Below are 27,890 nucleotides of genomic sequence, written 5' to 3' on the forward strand. Positions count from 1 at the left end.
ACACACAAAAAACCAAACAAACACACAAAGAAAAACACACACACAAACAAACAAAAACACACAAACACAATAACATACAACTGATGTGTTCCCTTTCATTCGAGCAGGTGTGAAATGAGAACCCGTAATTTTTCGTATCAGTAGCGTGCCACTTCAGAATAAGAAAAAAAAACATATCATAGGCTAACTACAAGAGAAAATCAAAATAATTACCAATATTAATTAATTATACAGACAGGAGACAAGTTGGGTCTCTTGTTCAGAGAATGTTTAAAGAACAAATACAGGGGTCCTATAAAAGACCTTTCCGATTTCGAACACATGTAATTTACGTTCTATGAACCTGAGGTGCATGAAAATAGTACCAATGGATAGAGAAACTCAAATAGTTCCTTATCTTAAAGATGTACAATGTGTTCCCCCTTGATAACACGGCACACATCAAGCCTAAAGCCAAGTTCCACGTAGGTACGCGGATTTTCTGACCTCCAGAATCTAAGGTTATGTCTGTTCACCTTACTAGAAAGATGGAAAGTGCTTCGTCAGAAAACACCACGGAACGAATAAATTCATCATCTTTTCAATTAATGTCTGCATACTTATACAGAAATTTCTTCGTAGCTGTTCTCTGGTTTTAGGGCTTGCAGCAACTGTAGTCGGTACGGATGAAATCGCAACCTCTTGGGGAATCTTGCCTTAAAATCCGTGTACCATTTACACATTGTAGGCCCACTGAGTGGATCTGCACCAAACTTTGTTTGGTAATGCCGTTGTACATTAATAACCGACTAGTTCACATGAAAATCAAGCACACAAAAAGGTTTCTGTTCTCTATAGCAGCCATTTCGCCACAATAATGAACAATTTTGTTTATATGCTCTATTATTACCAATTAGGAAAATAATGTTGCTTGCTACAAATAAACTGAGTTTTTCTTTCCATTGTTGCTATTTTCATGCACCTCAGATTCATAGAACGTAAATTACATGTGTTCGAAACCAGAAAGTTCTTTTGCAGGAACCCTGTATTATGCCAACACATTCTGTTGCACAATAAATTGTACTCTCAGTTTCTGCTCTAGGTATCAAAATTCTTTACCTATTTGAACATATTATGTCGAGAAAATATTCAGAACATTGCACTGAAATACGAAATCACACATGAACGAGATAAACACGTGAATTTGCATTAGTTTGGAGCGTATGTCAAAATTCACACACACCACAAGTACCGTGGTTCACCGATCAAATAATTGTAACGCTGTAGAGTCCCAATTAAGGCAATCATCCAATTAGTTTACGGCTGTAAACCGATAACAGTTCCAGTTTACTTAATTACAACTACCTGACATTTATTGAACTATGAATGTAACCACTTCGCTCACAATTGAACACACATTAAAAGTCCATCACATAGCCTATTATGAACCTCACTCATTGGACATTTTATAACTGGCTATCCTTCTTGGATTCCCCCCTTCTTTACTCCTTCGTCTTCTCCTTTTTCCTTTCAAATGTATTTGGAAAAAATACTCCAAAGTATTTAAAATTAAGGTAAACGGATCTAATCTTAATAAACGTTTTATTAATGATGATCTGAGGCGTTTAGTTGCAAAATGAGATACATCACTAAACATAATTTTTCAGTATGAAGGAAAGCGTTTGCAAGGAACCAAGGATTTGCAATCAATATTATTCTTTCATCACATAAATCCATGTCATTCATCTGCCTTTGGAGCATAAAGGTAAGCGTTCATTATATCGTATCGCACTCATCGGACGAATCGCACGGATCGGAAAAAGACAATCTTTGCTGTAATTGTTATGTAACCTCGTTCACTACATTGTATCGCACGCATTGGCTCTCGGTAAATCCGTCCATGTTTCTCGGATGAGCAACTTTTCCGATGCGTGCGATCATGGCCTTCTTTAATCAATTTTAATTGCTCATCTGTTACAATTATGTTGTGCCATGTTCAGTGTCGCGCCAAAATGGCAGACGGAAAACTTGTTTTGCTTGTAGAAAACTGCGAAGAATTATATAATTTGAGGCGTTCCCACTACAGTAATCAAGTCATTTCTTACATATATATTATGTAACCAATATTTCTTTGGTTTCTTCCTCTTCAATTAACACGCATGAAGCAATTACAAATTCTTATTCGCTAACAGTCGAAATTAATAGACCTAACCTCAAATTCCTCTGCTTTCAGCAATGTCAATATCGTACGACGTCATGTTTTAAACAGTTGATAGGGATTCCGATGAGGCGATGAGGTGGAGCCGTTACAGTGAAGCACTGCACTTAAAATATCCGTTGAGTGCGATTCGTACGAGAAGTGTGATACGATGTAGTGAACGCTTACCTTAACAGTGCTATAGCAGTTTTAGAATCATAAGAAGATATGAAATATAACATTAACTCATTTTCGAAAAAAAAAAAAGTGATGTAACTGATTTTGCAACTACACGCTTACATATACTGTGCATACTACATAGTGGGAAAACGAGTTGAGAGTAAACTTCCCGAGATGCGCGTAGAAGCACTGGAATCGTCTTCGAATAGAAAACCAGGTACGCATTAAATTCTTTTACTATGTCTAACAGAAAATCTGGCAAGTGTTCTCGAGAAATGAAGTTATATTTTATGTAGTTGGATACTTCGGAGATGCGTATGACAAAAATTCGACCCTGAAAAGGAGAAGTCTGAACAGCCATAGGATTATTACACGCTATAAATATTGTGACGACACTCCTACAAAAGGTGTGATAAATCAACAGGTAAATGCACCCCTCCATGAAGAGTGATTTAGGACTTAGAAAGTTATTTGGTGCATTCCTGTGAAGATATTTTTGAACAGACATTTGAGGCTACAGTATTACAACCCAATTCATTCTTGTCACATTAAAACTTTTTCGCTTCTTAACAGAGGGTCTTAGGAAACCAACACAACCAGTACTTTCCAATGTTCTGTTTTTAAAGTCGAGGCAGGACAGGCGCAAATTTGAGATTCTGAAGACATTTTTCGCGGAAGATAATATGAGAAGGGTTAGTATGCATTAAAATTGAGATGGTTCCTCCAGACTTGATTGAAGAGTAGGGGAGACTGTTGTAACTTTAAACACCTTTGAATTTTTTTTTTTTTAAATTTTGGGAAATGAAATTTTTAAAATTAAAAAATGCTTGAACATAACATAAATAACGAACTCATCAAATATGCTCCAGAGTCTGTGAAATATCGTATTTTAGATTTAATTAATATATGTTGGACTCTCACTCTGAGAGAGGAACATAGGTTAAGGGTGTTTGAGAATAAGGTGCTTAGGAAAATATTTGGGGCTAAGCGGGATGAAGTTACAGGAGAATGGAGAAAGTTACACAACACAGAACTGCACGCATTGTATTCTTCATCTGACATAATTAGGAACATTAAATCCAAACGTTTGAGATGGGCAGGACATGTAGCACGTATGGGCGAATCCAGAAATGCATATAGAGTGTTAGTTGGGAGACCGGAGGGAAAAAGACCTTTAGGGAGGCCGAGACGTAGATGGGAGGATAATATTAAAATGGATTTGAGGGAGGTGGGGTATGATGATAGAGACTGGATTAATCTTGCACAGAATAGGGACCGCTGGCGGGCTTATGTGAGGGCGGCAATGAACCTTCGGGTTCCTTAAAAGCCATTTGTAAGTATGTTGGAAATACGGTATATACCTGGGGAGTGGAGATTAGCCAAAATATACCCAATATATAAGAAAGGTGATGTTGATGTTTATTGACTTTACTGGCTCTGAGCCAGAGGCCGTTTTAGGGTCTTATACGCGCAGGATGCCCTCTCCAGCCATTGTACATAAATAACAATAAATAAATAAATAAATATATATATATATATATATATATATATATATACATACATACTGTGTATGACACTATTTCTGGCATAAGTGCCAGTAGGTGTGTGAGTGCGGTGATTGGCTTTTTATTTATTTTATTTTATTTTTTACTTTATTTTTTTTTTGTTTTAATTATTTTGGTGTAGGCCTAATTTGTTAATTTGCGATGCTTAAGGAATGGTGAACGGGACAAGAGTTCGGGGTAAAAGATATCAGTTGATAGACAGCATTAAGGTATTATATGGGGAGATTAAGAGGAAAGCAAGAAAGGGAAATGCTGGGTTTGCAGTTAAAGACCTGCTCTTGGGCAGAACACTGTGCATACATACATACATACATACATACATACATACATACATACATACATTTTTTTTCTTTTTTATGTTTTTAAGTTTCCCCTTTCGGTGGCAGAAGCGTCTGAATCGTTATGGAGACTTTCATGGTGTGGTGTTATTTTATTCATCTGCATCTCTGTTGCTGTCTTGTGTCCTCTCAGACAGTATTCAAATTTCCAACAGTGTTTGCAGTTTTGTTTGTGTGTTTTAGTTTGGTGGTGGAGGCTGGTGGTAGTTGTAGAGGAGTTTCTCCAGTGTTGGTCTGTTGTTTGTGTTCGGGGGATTTGCGAAGATGTGTTGTGTATATACGCGATTTTCTGCCGAATGTGTGTATTTCCTGTTTATGTTGTTTAGGTGTGTGAAGAGTGGCTTTGTTTTTGTCGTAGTGTAAACTGTGTTATTTCTGGTGCGTCTGTGCAGGTGGAAGATTTGGCGGAGAATTCTTCTTTCGCGTGCTTCAAATTTCAATTGGGTCGTTGGAGGGGCTTGTGTGAGGAAAATGGAGGGATGTATGCATAGGGATCTAAAGGTGAAAGGAACAACTGTAATAACTATAGGGGAATAAGTATTCTAAATACGTGTTATAAACTATATGCAACAATATTAAAGAACCGATTGAAGATAATAATGGAGAATATTATCTCGGAAGCTCAAAATGGGTTTCGTGAAGGAAGAGCTTGTGTAGATTGCATATTTAGTATAAACCAAATAATAGAAAAAACATAGTGAATATAACATACCAACATATATGGCAATCATAGACTACGAAAAAGCCTTTGATAAGGTTAATAGAAATAAATTATGGCGTATTTTAGAACAAAACATATACCGAAACATTTAATAACAATAATAAGAAGTTTATATGTAGAAAACAAAATAATGATTGAAACAAGAACAAAGAACGAGGATAAAATAGCAACAATTAACAAAGGAGTGAGACAGGGTTGTCCTCTCTCACCACTGCTTTTTAATATATATATATATATATATATATATATTGACAATGTCATAGAAGAATGGCAGATACATTTAGAGACACATTTTAAAATTAAGAATAGGTTTTTAGACACAATTTTATTTGCAGATGACCAAGTTCTAATCTGTAGCTCAAAGGATAATTTACAAAAAGCCATATACCAATTAAATAATGTAAGTAAAAAGTAAGTTATGCATTAAACATCTCCACAGCCAAAACAAGGGTCCAATACAATCAGGGCCAAAATCATTTTAGAAGGAAAAATGATAGAACAAGTAAACAATTTTAATTATTTAGGCTGCAGTGTATCATACGTTAAAAATGATGATCTAATAAAAAAGATTAATAAATTTAACTATATATGTGGAACAATAAAAAGAAACCTAAAACAAACTAGGAAAGAAACTAAATTAAAATTTTATAAAGTAATGGCAGTGCCCATGTTCCTATATGGCTCGGAATGTTGGACATTAAGAAAAAGTGAAGGGAGAAAAATAGAGGCAGCCGAAATGCGATTCCTAAGGAGTATAGCCGGCTACACTTTGTTAGACAACAGGAGAAATGATGACATAAGAAAGGAATTAGGCATCTTTAAACTAACAGAGAAGATACACCAATATAGAACTAAGTGGAGGGAACATGTGGAAAGAATGGAAGAATACCGCATTCCAAAACTGCTATTAGATTACAGATCAACAGGCAAAAGAAACATTGGCAGACCAAAATGTTTAATGCATGAGACCGGAACAAGCCTTTAGAGGCTTAAACCTTGACGATGATGATGATGATGATGATGATGATGATGATGATGATGATGATGAAGAAGAAGAAAATGCTTGAAATAATTATTTAAGATTCCTTTACAACTTCCTGTATGTGTTTTCCTGTTTTACATATCTAGTCAGGATGGAAAAAATAAAATGAAGGGATATGTAATGTGTTCAAATGTACAACAGGTTCATGTGCCTTAGAACATATTCTCTGGGGATCATCAGTGTGGTTTTAGGCGTAACAGATCAACTATTGATCAGATATTTTGTATTCGATAGATAATGGAGAAAAATGGGAGTATAAGGGTACAGTTCATCAGTTATTCATAGATTTCAAAAAGGCATATGACTCGATTAAGAGATACGTTTTATATGATATTCTTATTAAATTTGGTATTCCCAAGAAACTAGTTCGATTAATTAAAATGTGTCTCAGTGAAACGCACATCAGAGTCCGTATAGGTCAGTTTCTCTCATATGCGTTTCCAATCCAGTGTGGGCTAAAGCAAGGAGATGCACTATCACCTTTACTTTTTAACTTTGCTCTAAGAGTGTGCCATCAGGAAAGTTCAGGATAACAGAGAGGGTTTGGAATTAAACGGGTTACATCAGTGCTTGTCTATGCGAATGACTTGAATTTGTTAAGAGAAAATCCACAAACGATTAGGGAAAATATGGGAATTTTACTTGAAGCAAGTAAAGAGATAGGTTTGGAAGTAAATCGCGAAAAGACAAAATATATGATTATGTCTCGTGACGAGAATATTGTACGAAATGGAAATATAAAAATTGGAAATTTATCCTTTGAAGAAGTAGAAAAATTCAAATACCTGGGAGCAACAGTAACAAATATAAATGATACTCGGGAGGAAATTAAACACAGAAAATATATATATATATATATATATATATATATATATATATATATATATATATATAGGAAATGCCTGTTATTATTCGGTTGAGAAGCTTTTATCATCCAGGCTCCTGTCAAAAAATCTGAAAGTTAGAATTTATAAAACAGTTATATTACCGGTTTTTCTTTATGGTTGTGAAAATTGGATTCTCACTTTGAGAGAGGAACATAGGTTAAGGGTGTTTGAGAATAAGGTGCTTAGGAAAATATTTGGGGCTAAGAGGGATGAAGTTACAGGAGAATGGAGAAAGTTACACAACACGGAACTGCACGCATTGTATTCTTCACCTGACATAATTGGGAACATTAAATCCAGACGTTTGAGATGGGCAGGGCATGTAGCAAGTATGGGCGAATCCAGAAATGCATACAGAGTATTAGTTGGGAGGCCGGAGAGAAAAAGACCTTCGGGGATGCCGAGATGTAGATGGGAGGATAATATTAAAATGGATTTGAGGGAGGTGGGATATGATCGTAGAGACTGGATTAATCTTGCTCAGGATAGCGACCGATGGCGGGCTTATGTGAGGGCGGCAATGAACCTGCGGGTTTTTAAAAGCCAATAAGTATACAGAGTGAGTCACGAGGATTTACCACCACTTAGGAATTTTATTTTCGAAGACATTCTGAGCAAAAAAAAAAAACAAAAGTCATATAATTATGTGTCCTAATCTCAAGGTTTTCATAGTTACACTAATTTGAATTTGTTTGTAAAATACCATTATTCTTTAGTTTTAAGGGCAAAAGAATATTACAGATAAAGAATAAACTGTTCAGGAGTGATATTTATTTAATTAGCTAGTATTCTAAAGCTAAAAATGTGTTGTGAATTCCAAAGTTGCTTCCTACAGAACTTTTTTTCGGTTTTCAACTACAAAATTAAATTTTTCTTAGGCATTTATCACAACAATTGTTATAAATAACGCCACCCTTGTAAATTCTTTAAGACTTTACATTAGAATGCATAATTAAACTATAAAGAATAAAGTTCCTAAAGTTGTATGATTTGTAATAATTTTGTTGTGATAAGTGTGTAAGAATTATGCAATTTTGGTTAAAAATTGAAAAACAAAATCTGTAAAAAGCAATTAACAACACTCTTTTGCTTCAGAACACTAGACAAATAAAGATACTTCTGAATACTTCATTCTCTATTTTGTAATATTCTTATACACTTAAAACTAAAGAAAAAAAATATTTTACTAACAATTTCAAATTAGTGTAACTCTGAAAATACTAAGGTTAGGACACACGCTTCTGATATTTTTGCTCAGAATGTCTTCGGAAATGAGCTCCATAAGTGGCGGTAAATCCTCGTGAATCACCCTGTATAGTCTTTTCATAATAATCAACAGATATTTTGGTATCATTTATCTACCATTATATCCCACAGTTGATTGCGTAATACCTTAGATTAATGTTATATCTACCTTTATTCCAGTCACAAACAAAAAAGAAGCAGCTGAATTAAGGAGCGGGAAATTTGTTTAAAAACTGGAATATTCCATTTTACTTCTACTTGAAATGTTATCAGTGAAATAACTTCTAACCAAAATGATTTCATTCTCATATTCCTAAAGCTTTCTGCAATAGAAATACGTTGTTTCCGATGTTAAAATTGAATGCGAAGAATTTCTGTACGAAGGGTTCTTTATAGTACTGTTGGGGAAGGAGTGATAAATCCTTAGTGCCATAAAATATAAAGGTAGGTATCTGGAGTCGCATTATAAAACTGATCTATCACGACTTCTTACGAACATTGCATCTTGGTAACATAACACATATAATTCAACCGCTTATTTCATATGGAATGCACATAGCTTGGACTATGTGGTATTTATTTATTCCTCGTTAATTAATATATTTATTATACACATTGAAAATCAGTAATATTGGCTCGAAGTAAACTAGATTATTTACTACCAGATATTAATGAAATATTATGGGCGTTCCCATCCATTTTCTCAGTCCACACCTGTGGAGTAACGGTTAGCGCTTCTGACCGCGAAACCAGGTGGCCCGGGTTCGATTCCCGGTCAAGACAGGTTACCTGGTTGAGGTTTTTTTTGGGGCTTTCCCTCAACCCAATATGAGCAAATACTGGGTAACTTTCGGTGCTGGACCCCAGACTCATTTCACCGGAATTATCATCTTCATCTCATTCAGACACTAAAAAACCTAAGATGTTGATGGAGCTTCGTAAAATAACCTACTAAGAAATCCATTTTCTCGAGTGGACGTTTTCCCGAAGCTACCTTTTCCTGAATGTTACTTTCACGAAGTCAAGTTCCCGAAGCCAGGGTCCCGAATTCCATTTACTAGTCAGTTTCTCGAATATATTACGCGAGAAATTCCCGAACAGTAAAAGACATGAACTCACAATCACTACATGTTGCCAGGAAAGAAAGAAAATTACAAAAACTACATTTAGGCAAACCGATTTATTAATTATGAGAAACATGGCAGATGAAGTTACAATTATAACTTCAGCGGGAGGAGATGAAAAGCTTTTGCTGGAAGGTTACGTGTATTTAAACGAGCAAGAGTGCGGCTGGAGGAAAAATATACCTACTGGGATTGTGCAAAAGTAAGTTCCAGTTAATGTTCTGCGCGGGCGATTGATTCCGGACCTCCTAACAATCTGCAAGTACTGAAAGGGCCAGTCGCATAGAGAGTGGCTACAACTTCAAACACGAATACGAATTATCGTGCAGGATTATCACACCTATGCAGCCGATAACGGACACCTCGATTACCTGAGGACACTTGGACATTATTTCACTTTGTAAAGAGAAAGTGTAACTAATTACACTATAACTACATTAAATACATTTGTGTGGTAATATACACTACTGTATTATAGAGAAAATGAAAATCGAAGAAAATGGAAATCATAGAAATTGGGAATGTGGATTCGGGAATTTTGTATTCGGAGGAATGCAATTTCGAGAAAATGTAAATCAAAGAAGTCGGGAATGTGGATTCGGGAATTATGTATTCGGGGAAATGATATTCGGGAATCGGATTCGGGGAAATATGTGGAAATTTCTTATGGGGTATAGAAATGATGGGAACATTATTTTGTTAGTATCTTGAAGTTATACAAATGTACAGGAAATTACATTGAATTTAATTTCAAATTTATCCTAGGTTTTTTACTCTTTGCTTTTATACATCGATAGAAAGTAATTTCCACATTGAGGATACCATTAATACTTCTGTAATCATAGATCCATAAACAACTGAAACAGGATCTTCCTAGTTGTCTTCATTAGATTTCATTATATTATTGTGTATAAAGTAACTAAATGATGAATGTTTAGTGGTTACTATAAGTACCATTGTATCGAGAGTCTGGTGTTCAATTCTGAATGGCGGCTATTTCTATGGACTTTTAGAAATACTTAGTTTTATTTTGTTCAGAAGTAAAGTAGAATAGAGGATCCCAAGCTGCCGGGACAACATTCATTTTGAACTGACGTCTCAGAACACTGAAGTCCTGGCGAACAAGTAGGCAACGAAGCAAGAAATATCATAGTCAGCCCACCTCCTGCAGTTTTATCTGGAGCTGAGAGCGAGAATTCTCGGGTGAACTGGAGTTGTTCGTAAGCATCGTGATAAAATTGCCTTTGCCTTGAAACAGGTCTTTTCATGGAACGCAAAATATTTCCACATGGGAAAAGAGACGTTGGAAGACCGACGAAAAGATGGAGAAAGACATGAGGCCGAAACAGGAGAAATCTCCTAATCCATGAATAGATGATGATGATGATGATGAAGTCGGCCTGGTTGACACAGTTAGTAGAGCGCGGCCCGGGTTCGATCCCGGACCAGGTGGATGGCATTTAAGTGTGCTCATGTCAGTAGATTTACTGGCATGTAAAAGAACTCCTGCCGGACAAAATTCCGGCACACCTGCGACGCTAATATAACATCGGTAGTTGCGAGCATCGCTAAATAAAATATAACATTTTAACATGATGATGATAATGATGATGACGATGACGTTACTAGTCAGCGATATATGCAATGGAGAGAGAAAGAAACTGGCCACCCTACCCTATTATCTCCTGGCTTACAAGTAAACATTCTAATGGGGGCTGATGAAAAAGTTATTTTTTTCTTCCACCATGTTAATAAGGACAAAACAAGTGCTTATACAAATTTTGGCCACTCAAGCGCAATTACGAGGCTTTTCAGAAAGTAAGTTTCCCTGGGATCGTTTACAGAAAGAAAACACAATTTCATGTAAATATTTATTGGAACAGATACAGCTATTGTTGATATATTCTTAACACATTCCCAACCGGAATTGAGACATTTGTCATACCGTGGGATTAACAGAGAGGTGCAGACTGGCTGTCACACACTGATTTCGATCCCAGGCGACACAGACTTCTATGACATAGGGATAGGCCTACAAATTCCGATGGGGAATATGTTGAAAAATAGCTCAACAATAGCTGTATCTGATCCAATAAATCTTCCCATGAAATTGTGTTTTCCTTATGTAAACGGCCCCAGGGAAATTTACTTTCTGACGACCCTCGTAATTTCGCTCGAGTGGCCAAACTTTGTATAAGCACTTGTTTTGACATTATTAACATGGTGGAAGAAAAAAAATAATAACTTTTTTATCTGCCTCCATGAGAATGTTTGCTTGTTAGTTGCCTCATGAGTGAAGCCTTATTTGTATCACTTATGAGGTTGCAACCTGTCTTCGGATAGATGGCTAAATAACTAAAAGGCCTCTCAATTTACATAGCCGTGTGTAGAATTTTGCGAAAGCACTGTCTAATAGACGTCATTCTCTTCGAAAATTTATAAATCTGTCATAATTTTTACAAAGTTACACCTAAGCTAACGAAATAAAGAACTGAAGCTTATCTATTTTATGGTATAATGACGTTTCAGTTTGAGGTTTGAAATGCGGTCCGAACCTGGAACTAAGTGGAATAATACTGTATTCTAAATGTTCATTATATAGCCTACTATTTAGACGATTCGTCAAGAGCTTCTTGACTTCCACTTACTTCAGAAACATAATAGGCTATTTTCAGTGTTTAAGTGAACAAAAAAATGTCAGACTATTGCTTTACGATTCTTCAGAATGTGCACGCAGAAACTGTTCTTATACGCATAAACAATTTAGGTTCTATTTCATTGCTCTCGTATCTACATACTACGTTCAGAATATTAGAGCGAGTGAAATAAATCAAACATTGATCTGTAAAGCTTAGATATTATCATACTCGTAGTGTCGGAACATTTTAGTAGAACTGAAACAAATAGAGATCAGGAATTATAATTGTTGATCGTATTTAGACTAACATTAAACAGGCCTACATTTTTTATTGTTTAGTTATTTGTGAGTGTGCAACGACAAAAAGTCATTCTTTCTTCCAAAGCAAAGATAAGTGTGAGGATGTCTGACGAAGTGCGAAACGGTGTGCTTCATACAGACATGCTGATTAATGCAAGAAACATGTTGCCTTATCTATTCGAATACTTCCGCACGAAAGGCAAACGTAGTGCTTAGCTTTTAAATTATTTAAGGAGAGAAAAAGAGAATGGTCGACATCCTGACATAGGAATCTTAAATTCTCAGTTTCTTCTTGTTTAATTTAAGTGCTGTTTTTTCCGCCGTTTTCCTGGTGGCTACAGTTACATCAGTTAAAAAATTAATTAGTGTCGATATTTTTAAATCCTAAAGTTCTAAGACATTTGTCTGAAGTTTACAAGTAGTATAATTTTACAGATACTGAATTATCAGAGAATACTACATTCGATTGTCTCTTGTTTAGGTAACATATTACTTTAATTATGCAGAACAGTTTTTATAAAAATTATCTGTGCTCAAATTCTTCTGTCTAAAGGAGTTTTCGATTAAGAATATGATTACCTAACTAATAACTAATTTCTTCGAAATTGGAACATACTGTCTATACCAAGGCATGTTCAGCGCTAGCAATTCTAGCCTTTAAACGAGGTGCAACGGTGACATAGAATCTCAGAATCGCATGCAGGCACACGCTTAAAAGATGTTCTAAGTCTTTGTTGCATCTCGTATTAAAATACAGACAAATAGAATGTCCAGGGTTTCATACATGACATTATGTTTAATTGTAATGTATAATTGCGAATATAGGAATATAAATTAAATATAGTAAACATAACCTATAATTTCCATATGACATAACATCGAGTTGCATAACATACATATGTAATGGGAGGGCATTGGAGACCACTAAAATTAGACAGGAAGAGGCAACTGGTACAGTAAACATAACCTACAATTTCAACATATCTAAATATCCGTGCGGTGCAACTGAAAATGATTGAATCGTGCATAAATGAATGTACAAGAATTTCGCAATATTTAATCGAAATAAAGGCAGGTATTACACATACGAACAACGTAATTTTCGCAGCAAAAATAATATTACTCGCAAGTGAATTATGTCTGAAATGTCTCATAATCATTGTTTTAAATTTTATTAATGCAATTACACTACATTTTAGAGAAACATATGTTGCTCTTTATGCATTCAAACTAATTTATATGGTTGAAACGCGAGTCACATGGTCTGCCTTACGGCCTGTATTAGATATTGATAGCAGTGACATAGTCTAGTGCACAGTCTAATATATACAGTCGCGCAACTTCAACACTTTTTTTGCCAACATTCACGACACTAGCGCTCAAGCGGCAGGCAAGGCACTGGTCATAGGGTTGATACAGCCAGCACGTGCTTTAAAGGTATGCGAGATGTTATAATAACGTTTTAATCATGCGTCGGAATAAATGTGTGCAATGACGAAAATTGCAGTAACAACAAGTTTAAATCTCCGAATTTGTCGTTCTTCAGATTCCCTAAAGACCAAGAGAAAATCATAACTCAATCATAACCTATAATCCACGCTGTAGGTAGCCTACGTATCGTGTTCTATAAAACATTTGTTAGTTATCACAGTTACCTATTTGCATGTCAGGAAGGAAAGTTTAAATAAAAACAAAGTAAATATCTGTTACAGTATATTATTTTTTTGCAGAGATCATGTGTAAAATGTGTAACCAGTCCGATTTTGGATAATGTATCTACCGTTTTTAATGCAAGTAATTCCATAATTTTTATATTCGTGTTTTTTCTTTATATTTTTCAAAAGTTGAATGTTATATTGCATTCAAGTAGGGATTATGGTGTTAATTTTTCAAGAATTCATGGCGTATTATAATCCTTTTGCAAAATATTCACTTCTTGAATAAATCCAGACTGTGTCGATAAATTTCTGATGTGTTGGTGTAGATTCACGTGGCAGACGTATTAGGTTCTCAAGAAATAAAAGAGCCTTTTTAAATTTAATATAAAAAGCAATCTTTTCTCTAATAATTTGCATGACTGTTATTGGTGTTGATTTTACATTACCAGTGATTATTTGAGCCGTTCAGAGCAAAAGAGGTATAAGTCAAAATTAAGTAATGAGGTTTAAAGTAAAAATTCTGTAAAATACAGCGGAAGGTAGCAATTAATATATCCTTCGTGCTATTCACTGACTACTTACTAATAGTTTAAATAAATTCAATATTAATTGCTACTTTGCGCTGTACTTTACAGAATGTTTACTTTAACCCTCATTACCCATTTTTTACCTACACCACTTCTGCTCTGAAAATAAAATTAGGCCCACATTTTCTGAGTTAATTGAAGTTACAATTTTTTCAACAAAATTGTGTATTCATTTGTTCTCACCTACGTCATAATAACAGCAAGTGCATGTAAATTACGTATTATATAGCTAGGGTAAGTTAAAATTAAGCTTATATGTGAAAACTGGAAATGTAATGTAAAATGGGGTAAACTTTCCATAAAAATTTAAACCATAATATCAGCACTATTAGCGACTCAAAATAATAATTAAAAAAAAAATTGAAAAATAATGAACTTCGTAAATCAATGTCTGTCAAATTAAGGTTTAAATATTCCCCTTTTTTATTTTTAAGTTTACCTCAGCGGCCGAGTTTACCCCAATTTGCGGTATGGAAAATACAGTAGTTAATTTTTCAGGAAATAGGGAGAGGAGTTCACCACGCGATGTACCCTACGAGATATGCCCAACAATTTTGACTCTTCTCACAGGAAATATAGAGTTCCAATGGTTCATAAATATATTTAGGAATGAATTGAATTAACCGTCCACGTACAAACAATTATATTATTTCAAACCATGATACGTGATCAGGGCCATGATTCAGTTGTAAGGAGCAGAAAGAATTACGTTTATTTCCAGCTTCTGAAACTTGTAGATTAACTGCGTGTGAAATTTTTCTAGGATTCTAGAGTAAAATTAATAAGAACCATATACACTTACTGTATAGCATAAAATATAAAATAAATTACGCAAAATCCGTTTTCTGATGTGTTATCATATGTCGTGTGCACACTGTTAACTTACCTGCCGCTAGAGGGCTACTGTCGCGCCAGCTGTCAAATGTTGGCATATTTTATATGTATGAGTTGCGCGACTGTATATATTAGACTGTGGTCCAGTGTTTCTAGTACTCACAGAGCTCCAAGCGGCTAGCAACTATCGCGAGAAATGCAAAAAATCATCCCCAGCTTCGTGACTGTATATAGTAGACTGTAATAATATGCTATTCCGAACAAAAACTAAACTTGAAGTCACGTTTCAATAATATGCTATTCCGAACAAAAACTAAACTTGAGGTCACGTTTCAATAATATGCTATTCCGAATAAAAACTAAACTTGAGGTCACGTTTCAATATTATGCTATTCCGAACAAAAACTAACGTTGAAGTCACATTTCAATAATATGCTATTCCGAACAAAAACTAAAGTTGAAGTCACATTTCAATAATATGCTATTCCGAACAAAAACTAAACTTGAGGTCACGTTTCAATAATATGCTATTCCGAACAAAAACTAAAGTTGAAGTCACATTTCAATATTATGCTATTCCGAACGAAAACGAAACTTCATGATATCGTTTAGATAATTTTATCCCGAACGGAGTCCAACCCCATTGCAGTCGTCCACCGAAAGTTCAGAAAGAGAATATGTAAAGAAAAGAACAAATGTTATGTGATAGAATTAAATGATGCAAGTTGCTCCGGTTAACAAAGGACTCCAGAATCAGTTCATTTTTTTATCCTATTTTATTGCCTCTATTTTTCAAGACCTCTGTAGAGAATGCTGTTGAGACAAGCGAGATAAAAGTAATCAAGAGAACGCCTGTCTATAGAGTATTGGCAATACCGGTGCGGGTAAGATAACAAGACCTTGACTGCGGGGACGGCGGTCATCTTGGCCAAGCCCTCTACAGCACTTGCTGAAACAATCGGCTATTACTGAGCACAAGTCGATGCAGAAGTACAAACGAACGTATCTTGCAATAAAACTCACATACGGTTGTAAAGTTAGTCGACGATAGCGAGGCTATTATAATTATTATACGCTGTTGTATAACGAAATGCATGCTTTCACGGCTGCTGCCGACTATTTTGTATAATAGCGTTGTCTTCATTGTTCAGAATTTTCTTGTACGTTTTAAATTAATTATGAGAGATACAAATAATTATAGTTATTTCGTTGTATTTATATTAATTTTGCGTTCAATTAAAAAAATATATAGATTCAGAGTATTTCTCTCGAGGTAGTAAGAAGTCTGAATTACAAATACCTAAGTTGCCATTAACAGCTATCTCGTGCATTACTACCAGAACCACGATCATTTACTACCTTGTCATTGCTGCTGGTGTGTCATCACTAGAGCCCGGATGTTTAAGCATTTATAACAGTTAAAACAGGCAGGCAAAAAGGGCAATAAAAACGTAAAAAAGGCACAATAAATTTTTAAAAAGGCATTATAACATTTTTAAAAGGCATTGATTCTGGTTCACGTTAACACTTTGTTTAAAAAACTTAAAATTGTTTAACGACACGTTAAAAGTATTAGAATTTTTAAAAAAGGTTATGTACCTTAGACAGATGGCCCATTTCGACGCCGGTTCTGCGTCATCTTCTGTGTCCTACGAACTACTGAAAAGGCATAATATATTTTAGCAATAAACTTAAATTATATCCAGACAACTCACATTTTTACTCCGTAGCTGACACTTGTTCACTTATAAAATACTTTGTTTTTCCGTGATTAACTGTCTTTTCACAAACCTTACATAAAAACAAATAGGCACTAAATTCACTAACGTAAGCATCAAGTTTACTTTTCAATGGTTTACTGAATTTAGGCATTCTAGCTAACCGAATTTATACCTTCTTTCTATCACCCGACAATAACAGACTATTCCTCACTCAGATTTCTTTTTCCTGCAATAATAAACACGTGCAGCAAAAAATTGTAACAGTAAGATTTGAAAATTTGAAAACAAACAATTGGAAATACTACGTGATAACTTCTATGAGAACGAGCTTGTTGGTATCGTGAAGACATGACATTATATTTGTAACTTGATTGTTGATCATTATTTATATTACACCAATAGTATTAAAGCATGATTATTAGCAGATTAAGGACCGAAATAAATTACTTTTATTTACTATTATTAGTAAAGTAAGTCATTGTTTCATATATTTAACTTTCATACAGATCACATTACAATTAATTACAAAATTACAAATAAACAAGAAATATTGCTTTAAAATGACAAAAAAGGCATTTATTATTGCATTAGTAAGAAACACCTTAAAAAGGCAAAATAAAAATTGGCCCTCTCACTTTTATTTACCCCAAATCACATTTATATCTATGAAAATAATGATTTACTTCCACCCAGTAAAAAGGCATTTTGCCAAACATCCGGGCTCTATTCATCACAATATTACCAATCATAATAACCGCCACCTTCCAGGGATAGCATTTTGTGGATTATTCTGTCGCCACTCTTACAAAATCGTTGGGGTTTAGGGAATTCTGAAGACAGAGACTTAATAGTTGAACCCAATGTCGTATGTTACAAGGTTGTCATTTAAGGCAATGCAGAAGATAAAAGACGAGGGATGTAGCGTCTACAGTAGAACCCCGCTAGCCCGAATTAATTGGGGTTGGGACCTGTTCGAATTATTGAAATTTTGGATTTAGCGGGGAACAGAAATGCAATCAGGGAAACCACACCAATCTTTACTGTCCACGGCTTTGTTCCGTTTTGAGGTTATGAAGATTTGGCAGGACATTGTCGCTTCATCAAGATTATCTTCTCTTCGTCAGAAGAATCTGACATCATCATAATAGTATAGAAACAAGGGTTAATTCATTTACTAGCGGTAAAGTCAGTTATAGCCCTACTGTATGTTGTAAATTTTGAATTTCTAAATACTGTTGTTTGTTTGTCAACTGCCCGAAGACAGTTTTGATTGATATGATCATATTTTAGTTCCAATATATTTCCAATATTACATTAAAAATAGTCATTTCCAATACTGTCTGTTCATGATACTCCCATTTCTGTTACTTCCAATACTAGGCCTACTTCCTCGTATTGCCTAAACTAGTAATATATAATCGTTTAGTTGGCCTGGGTAGCGTAGGCGGTACAGCGCTGGCCTTCTGTGCTCGAGATTGGGGGTTCGATCCAGGCCCAGGTCGATGGCATTTAAGTGTGCTTAAATACGACAGGCTCATGTCAGTAGATTTACTGGAATGTAAAAGAACTCCTGCGGAACAAAATTTTGGCACATCGGCGACGCTGATATAACCTCGGCAGTCGCAAATGTCGTTAAGTAAACCATAATTAAAAAATAATAATAATTTTTAGATTCGTTTACTAACAGACAGAAGGTAATAAGTGTTGGAAAACACATCGAAAAGACCAATTTAACCTTATCTAAGATTCATGAAATCAAAGCGTATAATTTATTATTATTATTATTATTATTATTATCATCATCATTATTATTATTATCATCATCATTATTATTATTCTCATATCAGCACCGTCGTCACATTTTTTAAATGTCTTTTTCGCTCTTTATTTCAAAGTGCGGATATTCAAAAGCAGTAGGCTACCGTCATTTCCCATAACTATGGTCCTGAAACACAACTATGGTCCATTCAAATTTTGCACTCCATAACGTAGTACCTTGTTTATCTATATTTGTTCTGTACTGTAGTTTGAAGTCACATCACTGTAGCTATCTACGAACGGTCTATGTTACTTCTACAATGTTCTTCGAATAGTTTTATCGTGGACCATAATTGTGTTCCAGGACTATAGTTATGGGAAATGACCAGTATACATTTATAATTTGCGACTTTTTTTATGAGTACTCTGCTTTGCGCAAGACGGTTTTTTACTTGGTTGTTTAACGACGCTGCATCACTACTGGACTGTTTAGTGTCGATGGAATTAGTGATAGCGAGGTGGTATATGGCGAGATGAGGCCGAGCTCTAGCCATAGATTACCCGACAATGCTCTACGGTTGGGGAAAACCTCGGAAAAACTCAACCAGGTAATCAACTCAAGCGGGAATCGAACGCATGTCCGAGCACAACTCAGGATCAAAAGGAAAGTGCCTCTGCCAACTTAGCCATAAGATTGTTACTTGACGGCAACAGTAAATACTGTAGAACATGGTGTTGTAAAGCAGCGAAAAGCACCCAAATTTCACTAACCAAATGCGATCGAATCGTACTTCGGTTAGAGAGAAATTGTTAGTAGAAGGAATCAAGTTACGCCTTTACATCTTGAATTCGGAATTTATCCCGACAGTGAGGATTTTTACTTCGGATAGATTTCCATGGTGAAGTAAGTGGTAAGAGACAAAACGTTTTGCAAGTGGACAATAGTACTTCTGTGGCCACTTGAACATTCAGAGATGTGCTTCGTTACGACCTGCTGGATAGTCTTTTGTTTTGATATCTCAAGTTGTAAGTATATTCTTTTGTTTCTTTATTTTCACGCCCATTGAAAAACATGAGGCACGACGTCAGAAGAGGATGGGAGGGGCGGGAGAATGCGGGATTCCCGCACGTCCAACTCCGCTCCCGTCATAACCAATGATCCACGCCATTCGACAGCCGAGCGCCGAACAACAATGTGCGACGGGGATGAAGTCGGATTGTTCGCAAATCCTGTGGAAGTCCGTCTGCGCAATTAATATGCATCGAGTGATTCACCTTCACCTATTTTGTAAAGTCGTAAAATGAAGGGGTGACCATTTGACCATTTTGCGAGCTTGAAACTCAGTCGGAACAAAGATTTTGTTGCGCCCTGGCTCTGAATTGATGGAAAATACTGAAAGCACATACGCATTCACCTTATTACTTTCGTCACTTGTCTAGAGTAATGTCGCTCATCGTCTTCCATAGTTTGTAATGTTGTCTACTGTCGTAACCAGTGTTGCCAACTCTGTCAGATTCCGGCTAACTAGCTCCTAGAATATGCTGAACTGTTGGGAAAAACTGCCACAAAAAAAAATTCTGCAACTCTGTTTGCTGTGTATAATTAATTTTTGAGTCAGTATTATATACAACCAAATAAAAGAAATTGAGAACTAGCTACTTTGACATCATTTACACATCACTCATAAGCAAACATTCTGATGGGGGCAGATAAAAAAAAAGTTACATTTTTTCCTACCACCATGTTAATAATGTCAAAAAAAGTGCCTATACAAATTTTGGCCACTCGACCGCAATTACGAGGCCGTCCAGAAAGTGATTTTCCCTGGTGCCGTTTACAGAAAAAAAGCACAATTGCACGGAAAGATTTATTAGAACAGATGTAACAATTGCTGCGCTATTTGTTAACATATACTCCAATGGAATTGAGACATTTGTCATACCATGGGATCAATTTTTGTATCCTTGTATCGTAGAAGTCAGCGTTTGACAGCCGTCTGCACATCTCTGTCGATACCATAAAATTGATGCTATTTTTTATTTAGTTGCCCTAAACAATGAAATAATTTCTAATACGTATTTTACAAAACACAGAATCATAGTCCTGATAAACTGTCTCCTATAAGGAATTTGTTTAAGACATGGGTAAACACGTTAGATTATTCACGTATGTCGTATGAGAACGTTACCATTGATGAAAAACTGTTGACTTTCTGAGGTAGATGGCTCTTCCGGCAATACATGCCCTCAAAACTAAGCAAATATGGGGCTACATGTGACAGCATTACTTACTACGCAACAAATATACGAGTGTATAAGGAAGAAATGAGAACGGACATCAGGGAAAAGCAGTAGTTTTCGACAAGGTAGAAAATTTACAAGGAAGTGGAAGAAAGATGACAGCTGATAATTTCGTTGCAAATTTGGACCTAGCAACAGAGTTAGAAAAGAAACTATTGATACTACTTGGAACAATATGAAAAAATCGCCCAGAACTACCAACATAATAATTTGCCTTGAGAAAGGGAAGAGTTTCTCCTTCCTCTCTCTTTGCATTCCAACGATGATCTACTATAGTTTTCTTACTGTCCAAATAAATGTAGGATGGTAACATTGCTGAATACCATGCGCTTCAAAGAAGAGCCACAAAACAGTGAAGCAATAAAACATATTATACTCGACTACAACGCTACGAAGTCAGGTGTAGACATTGCGGACAAATTAGCCAGAACTTACTGTATACTACAAAACAGATGACAAGACGATGGCTTATGGCTATATAATATACTGGATATCAATGCACTGAATGTCTTCATAATTTGGATGCTCATAAATATTCTAAACAGAAACACATCAGTAAATATAAAAAGAGAATTCATCCTGGAGTAGAGGTCATCTTTAACAGAGCAAAACTGAAGTCAACGGAGTAAAGTTCCAGTAGCCCCTAATGTCATATAGAGGGAACGATATGTCTTAGGCCTATATTACATATCAAATTTCTGTGTCACAGAATGCAATAAAATTTTTGATCAAATATATATAATCAAATGTAAGATTTTGATTATATTACACTATGTCAAAGCTTTTATCATATCTTTCATCACAGTTATAATAATGGATCCACAACAGTTCTACGCTTGTTACAACTGTAAATTCAGTAATGTATATTGCATTAATAGTAAAGAAGAAATCAAAGAAAGAACGTATTTTGTCGGCTTAGAGTGCAAACCTGCTAACTAATAAAAAGGAAATTTTACAGGGGAAACAAAAGACTGAGTATAAATTAACTCTGAAGCTTTAGGATCAAATCCAAAGTACAGACCTGGTTCTAAAGTTTCAGTGTTAATTTATACTCAGTTCTTGTTTCCCCTGTAAAATTTCCTTTTTGTTAATTAGCTAGGTTTACACTCTAAGCCAGTGGTCGTCAGCACTCGTTGAAATGTGCAAAGGGTAAGCGGTGCCGTCCCGTGTGCACCGTCGTGCAGCAGGAAGAGGTAGAGAGCATACTCGCTAGCAGCTACGAGTGCACCATGGTGCACTGTGTTTCCCGCGAGTAAGAGACGCTAGCCCCAGGGTGCTCTGCGCTGAGGACTGCTGCTCTAAGCCGACGATTTGGGTTAGAGATTGGGTAAGGAGAAAAGATACAAAAGGAATCCATCAAACTCTACTGAGAGAACTTCAGTATGAAGATGTGAAACTATATACATACATACACTAAGTATTTAATAATGAATTATGAAACATTTCATGTGACTCATAATGTGATATTAGAAGTTCTGTGGTTTTTAAAGACCATGCGTACTTAATGGCCGTCATTTTCTTTCTTCTCAGTCACAGATTTTATCAAAGGTATGATGATGACCATAACTTTTATCACAGAACTATGTCACAGCTAGATGTGATCAAAGATGTTATATTACACTGTAAAAGATTTCATCATATATATCTTATCAAACTTCTGTGACACAGAAATTTGATAGTGTAATATAGGCCTTAGTTTAGTCAATGTCACGCTGTGTATAAATGTACCAGTACATCGGTATAACCATGTAAATTAATTTAGCTCTTAATACAAATTTTATCTTACTTAATTTACTTGGGGTCACCAATGACCCCAGTGGTATCCAATGTAATAAAATAATTCTGGTAGTGGGAGGGTTAAAGCGCGTTAGCTCAAATCGGTAGATCGACTACTTAGAATTCAAGAGCGTGGAATCTATTCTGGTTGTATGCAGTCTACCAATCAGTTTTCTTTTTACAATATTAATGTACCTTTTTTCATGTTAATACGGCAAAATATTGTGAAGGCGATGTGACGGTGACTGGAATAACCACGATAACAATTTCTTATACTATGAGGACCTATATACAATATTAACTTTTCCAAGACACAAGTTAGTCATCAATATAAGTAGTAAGAACAGCCAGCATAGCTTTAATAAGAAGTGACACACGTAGTCGACGCACGAGGGTCGCTCACCTGTATTTCCTGTATCAGCTCCTGCTCGTCCAGCAGCACCACCTTCACATGGTAGGTGCGGATTCGTTTGCAGAAACAGCGCATTGTGATGAAGGATGACGTCACACTATCGACATGAGGCGTCCGACACGAGCGGTAGGATTCTAACTATCCCGCAAATAAGTGATTGCGATGAGTTGTTCCTCCTGTAAACAAAGCAAACAACATTTTATTCATACGAATTTCTAGGCTTTCACGGTGAATGTGTAGGCTTTTAGGCATTCCACAGTGAACTCACTGATATGCAGTGTTGGCATGTTTAAAAGAAAAAGTTTTAAACAAAATGTTCAAAATTGTTTAAAACAATACCCGCTGATTAAAACAAGTTTTAAGTACAACGTTTAAAATTACACAATGGGCCAAAAAAGGCACAGAATTTAAATGGTTATATTCCAGTAGCTAATGATTTCACTTGAAAGTTTATTTCACAGGAAAATTTCACACAATCCTTGTAGATCAGGAAAATACTGTAATATTTATTTTTTTTATCATTTATTAAACATTATTTTTTATTTCTTGTAAGGCAGTGCAAAGTCAATCGTGTATGCCCAACTAAACATTATGGTCTTACGAGTTCAGCAGGCCAAGCCGTTTGTTGTGCTATCATAATTTCTTTTCTTCCATATTGAGTTCTCATTTTGCGAATAGTGGGTCGCTTAACGAATGAAGACAAGATTTTCATTAAAAATTTGCACCAATATGATAATAATTTATCTGCCCGTAAGGAACTACGCTCGGCGAGAATGGTCTGTTTCAAGTGTAAAACGATTGATTAGCAAGATACGGACATGATATCCTTCCTGAGAGATCATTGCGGTAAAGATCGCATTTCTCAGATTCTCTGATGATTTCCGCTGGAGTTTCAAAAGAGATCTTAATCCTATAGACTACAAAAAGCAGTTTACTACAAAACAAGAATTCGTAATATTGAACATTTAAGACAACGCCTTTTTGAATGTTGGGACCGGCTTGATCAAAGACAGATATCCAGTGCTATTTGACAATGGAGAAGACGCCTACAAATGGTTGTGCGGTCAAATGGCAGTCACATAGAGCATAATTTTTAATTTTGATTATTTGAAAGATCATTAATTATTATTAATTTTACCAACATTCAGGTTCTGCATTTTGAAGTAATAAATTGCCTTTAAAACCACATTTTTCGCATCATTGTGTATTAACCTCCATAAGATTTTAATTGAGCCTCAGAAAAACGTAATAAAAAGTCCTGCTCATCTTTACAGTCTACTTTTTCCAACAGTGTATTCATTATAAATTAATGTTATGTATTTCCGAAAATAGAGTATTTCTAATTTTGTGCCTTTTTTTTTTTTGGTCCACTATGTATATGTTTAAAACATGTTTATTTTGAAGACATTTCATATAAGTTATTTCTCCTGTTTTCTGGTTGTTTTATTTCATCCTAATCGTTTACATCATAAAATCATGTTTGCCATCCTATCCAGACCTTTATACAATTTACAGTTTATGAATTTACAGTGGTGCTCCCGAAATTATGGAGCCAAACTTTTACTTTTTCCAAACAAATATTAGCCTGTTATTAATAAGGAATTTTTTAGGGTGTACAAAAACAAACAATTGAATGCTGTTATCTCCATATACTGTAGGTCTATTGTTTAAAGCATGTTTTATTATATTTATAAGAAATTCACTGAAAATAATATAAAGATTTTTAATACAATACTCTAGTCTTTTTTTTTTTTACTTTTAGGCTATACAAACTTATCTTAAATTTCAAAATGAAAAAGTGAGCTATAAAATGAAAGTTGAAAAGTACACCACAAGCTGCCAATTTCTTCCATTGTATCTCGGTACAAACCACCAAATACCTCTCCTAATACATGAAACGTTTTGTTGATGAGTGCACAAAAACACATACAAGTTAGGCATCGTTTTCTATGATAGCCTACGAGTAATCTCTCGATCACGATCGCTCACTCACTCGCTAATCGATACTCAATGGTGACGTCATAAGAAAGCAGAAATCCGGATATTCACTTTGATTGGAAATATGTCGTGTTCCTGTTGTGTGGTCCAAGTAATAAACAGTAAATCAAAAGTAATCGGTGTTTTAATTGTGCTGTCTAAATATTTAAGAAGCGAAATTTTTATGATGAGGATCCTCCAGAAAAAAAAAATGTTCACATGTGTATAATTGGCTTGTGCCCACGCGGAATAATCCCTCTGAAACTCACAACATAACACTGTTACGTGTGGGAAATAGTGTCTGTTGTGTCGATGAATGTGAGGAAGCAGCCATTATAAGATGCCTGTATTTGAAAATATGCTGTTCTTGGTGAACCCGCATTACCTTGTGTGAACATAACATGTGAGTTTACCCTAAATATTATCCATTTCGTCTTAAATGCAAATGTGTACATATTCCACTTCTAGATTGCTAACAGGGATGGAAGAAAGTAGTTTCCTCGCCTCTAGTATTCTCTGCAAGCAGGTTATGAGCAAGCTGCGCGCAAGAACGACATGCAATCCAGATTTTTAAAATTGTTGTATTTTCACAAATATGCAATTCCGATACGAGAGGCCTTCACCGTCGTTTTCAGGGACCTTAAATCAGTCTACATTAACACTTTAAGTCAAATCCATCGTGCCCTACTGAAAATCCTCCCTTATTAGTCAATTTCAGAAGTTGACAAATGGTATGGATCCTAGAAAAAAATTTCCATCAATATTTACACTCTGAATGCTTATTGTCTCAATCCCAAGCATTTTAGTGATGACCAACGTTTGCTCTCAAGTAAAAATTTCCAAGAACTACAAGACTTATTACTCGATAGAAAGAATAAGTAATCTTCACGATTTTCAACAAAGAACTAGGATATCTCAATAATTACACATGTGTATATACATATACACACACACATATATATATATATATATATATATACACACACACATACATATATAGGCATATACACATATACATATATATACACATATTTTATTTTATTTGGTTATTTTATGACGCTATATCAACATCCAGGTTATTTAGCGTCTGAATGATATGAAGGTGATAATGCCGGTGAAATGAGTCCGGGGTCCAGCACCGAAAGTTACCCAGCATTTGCTCGTATTGGGTTGAGGGAAAACCCCGCAAGAAACCTCAACCAGGTAACTTGCCCCGACCGGGATTCGAACCCGGGCCACCTGGTTTCGCAGCCAGACGCGCTGACCGTTACACATATAAACATATACATATATACACACATATATATACACGCATACATACACGTATACACACATACATATATACACACACATATATATATATATATATATATATATATATATATATATACACGCATATATACACGTATACACACATTCATATATACACACATATATATATATATATATATATATATATATATACACGCATACATACACGTATACACACATTCATATATACACACACACATATACATATATATATATATATATATATATATATATATATATATATATACACCACTGATCCAGTAATGCTTTGGAGTCTGAGTAAACATCATCACCAAGATTTATGTCATTTAACTTTGAAACTTCAGAAAATACTAGCTTCTTCTGCACATGTAGACCTATATTTTCTAATTGGTCATACAGCCATTCACCTTTCAGAAATCGTTTAGATTTTAATACATCAAAACTACTGCGTACTTATTAGAGTCTACTTACAAAATGATAGATAATAGTGCCGATTATTATTGACAACCATTTAATGTTAATGTTTTAGGTATTACTCGACCAAGCCCAGTGGAGTCCTGCGGCCCGGAGCCGTGGCGCTACTGCTCCTGCGTTAGTAATACCGCATCGCGATAGTTCACATTAAGCCAGCGGCTCCACTCTCCTTGGTCGAGTAATTACTTGGAATGCAGTATCTTTGTAAAGAAATACGTATAAAGTTATGTGTGCTGTATAATTAGGCTAATATAATTATAATTTATAACTGTGATTTTATTCACATTTAATGCATGTTCCAGGCATTTTTGTGAAAATGGAAAAAAAATAGCACAATTTTGCACTTATTTAATCATTTGGCTTCTAATTAAACAATAAAACGACTTTTTAAATCAATTCGTTGATTACATATTCTACATGAAAAAGTAATGTAGACTACACGCAGAAAACACGCGTAGATGTAAAGTTATAGTCTACGGCACTCACTGGCCGAACTTAACGTGTCCAGCGTTTCGTCATGATTAAGAAATTTGTAAGTAGTTTTGAAACGTCGGAGATGCTAAATTCCAGGACACGGTGGGGAAAAAACAGAATTCTGAACATGTATTCAGTTAAGCCATTCAGGATTCCTCCTTCCAGTACTGGACTCCTCCAAATCATGTGTCCCTCTACCTTCCCTTAAAATTCTGTAATGCACAAATCGAATGTGAGAAATTTCTTTTCTTTCTATGACACAATGGCTCCTTTATAACTATACCGAAGATTTTATGCACGGCGATGAATGTCTATACACCGTTACTTACGAGCAAGACCACCTACTTTCATACCTGATGTTGCACTTGAGCGAAATGCTTGATATCTGTTTATGCAATATTCTTGCCAC

The 27,890-nt window shown here is 35.4% G+C and overlaps 1 protein-coding gene across 5 annotated transcripts in view; it reads right to left on the reverse strand.

Annotated features, from left to right (window-relative positions):
• The window catches only part of LOC138700074 (band 4.1-like protein 4), a 1,160,862-nt gene that overhangs the window by 1,027,775 nt on the left and 105,197 nt on the right, over positions 1-27,890 (reverse strand). For all 5 annotated transcript variants that reach the window (XM_069826390.1, XM_069826389.1, XM_069826387.1 and 2 more), the window contains exon 2: positions 23,255-23,439. In XM_069826390.1, the coding sequence (XP_069682491.1) occupies positions 23,255-23,338 (84 nt within the window). In that variant the 5' untranslated portion in view covers positions 23,339-23,439. The remainder of the gene's footprint in view (positions 1-23,254; positions 23,440-27,890) is intronic.

The sequence above is a fragment of the Periplaneta americana genome, chromosome 5 (genome assembly GCF_040183065.1).
Source record: "Periplaneta americana isolate PAMFEO1 chromosome 5, P.americana_PAMFEO1_priV1, whole genome shotgun sequence".
NCBI lineage: Eukaryota > Metazoa > Arthropoda > Insecta > Blattodea > Blattidae > Periplaneta > Periplaneta americana.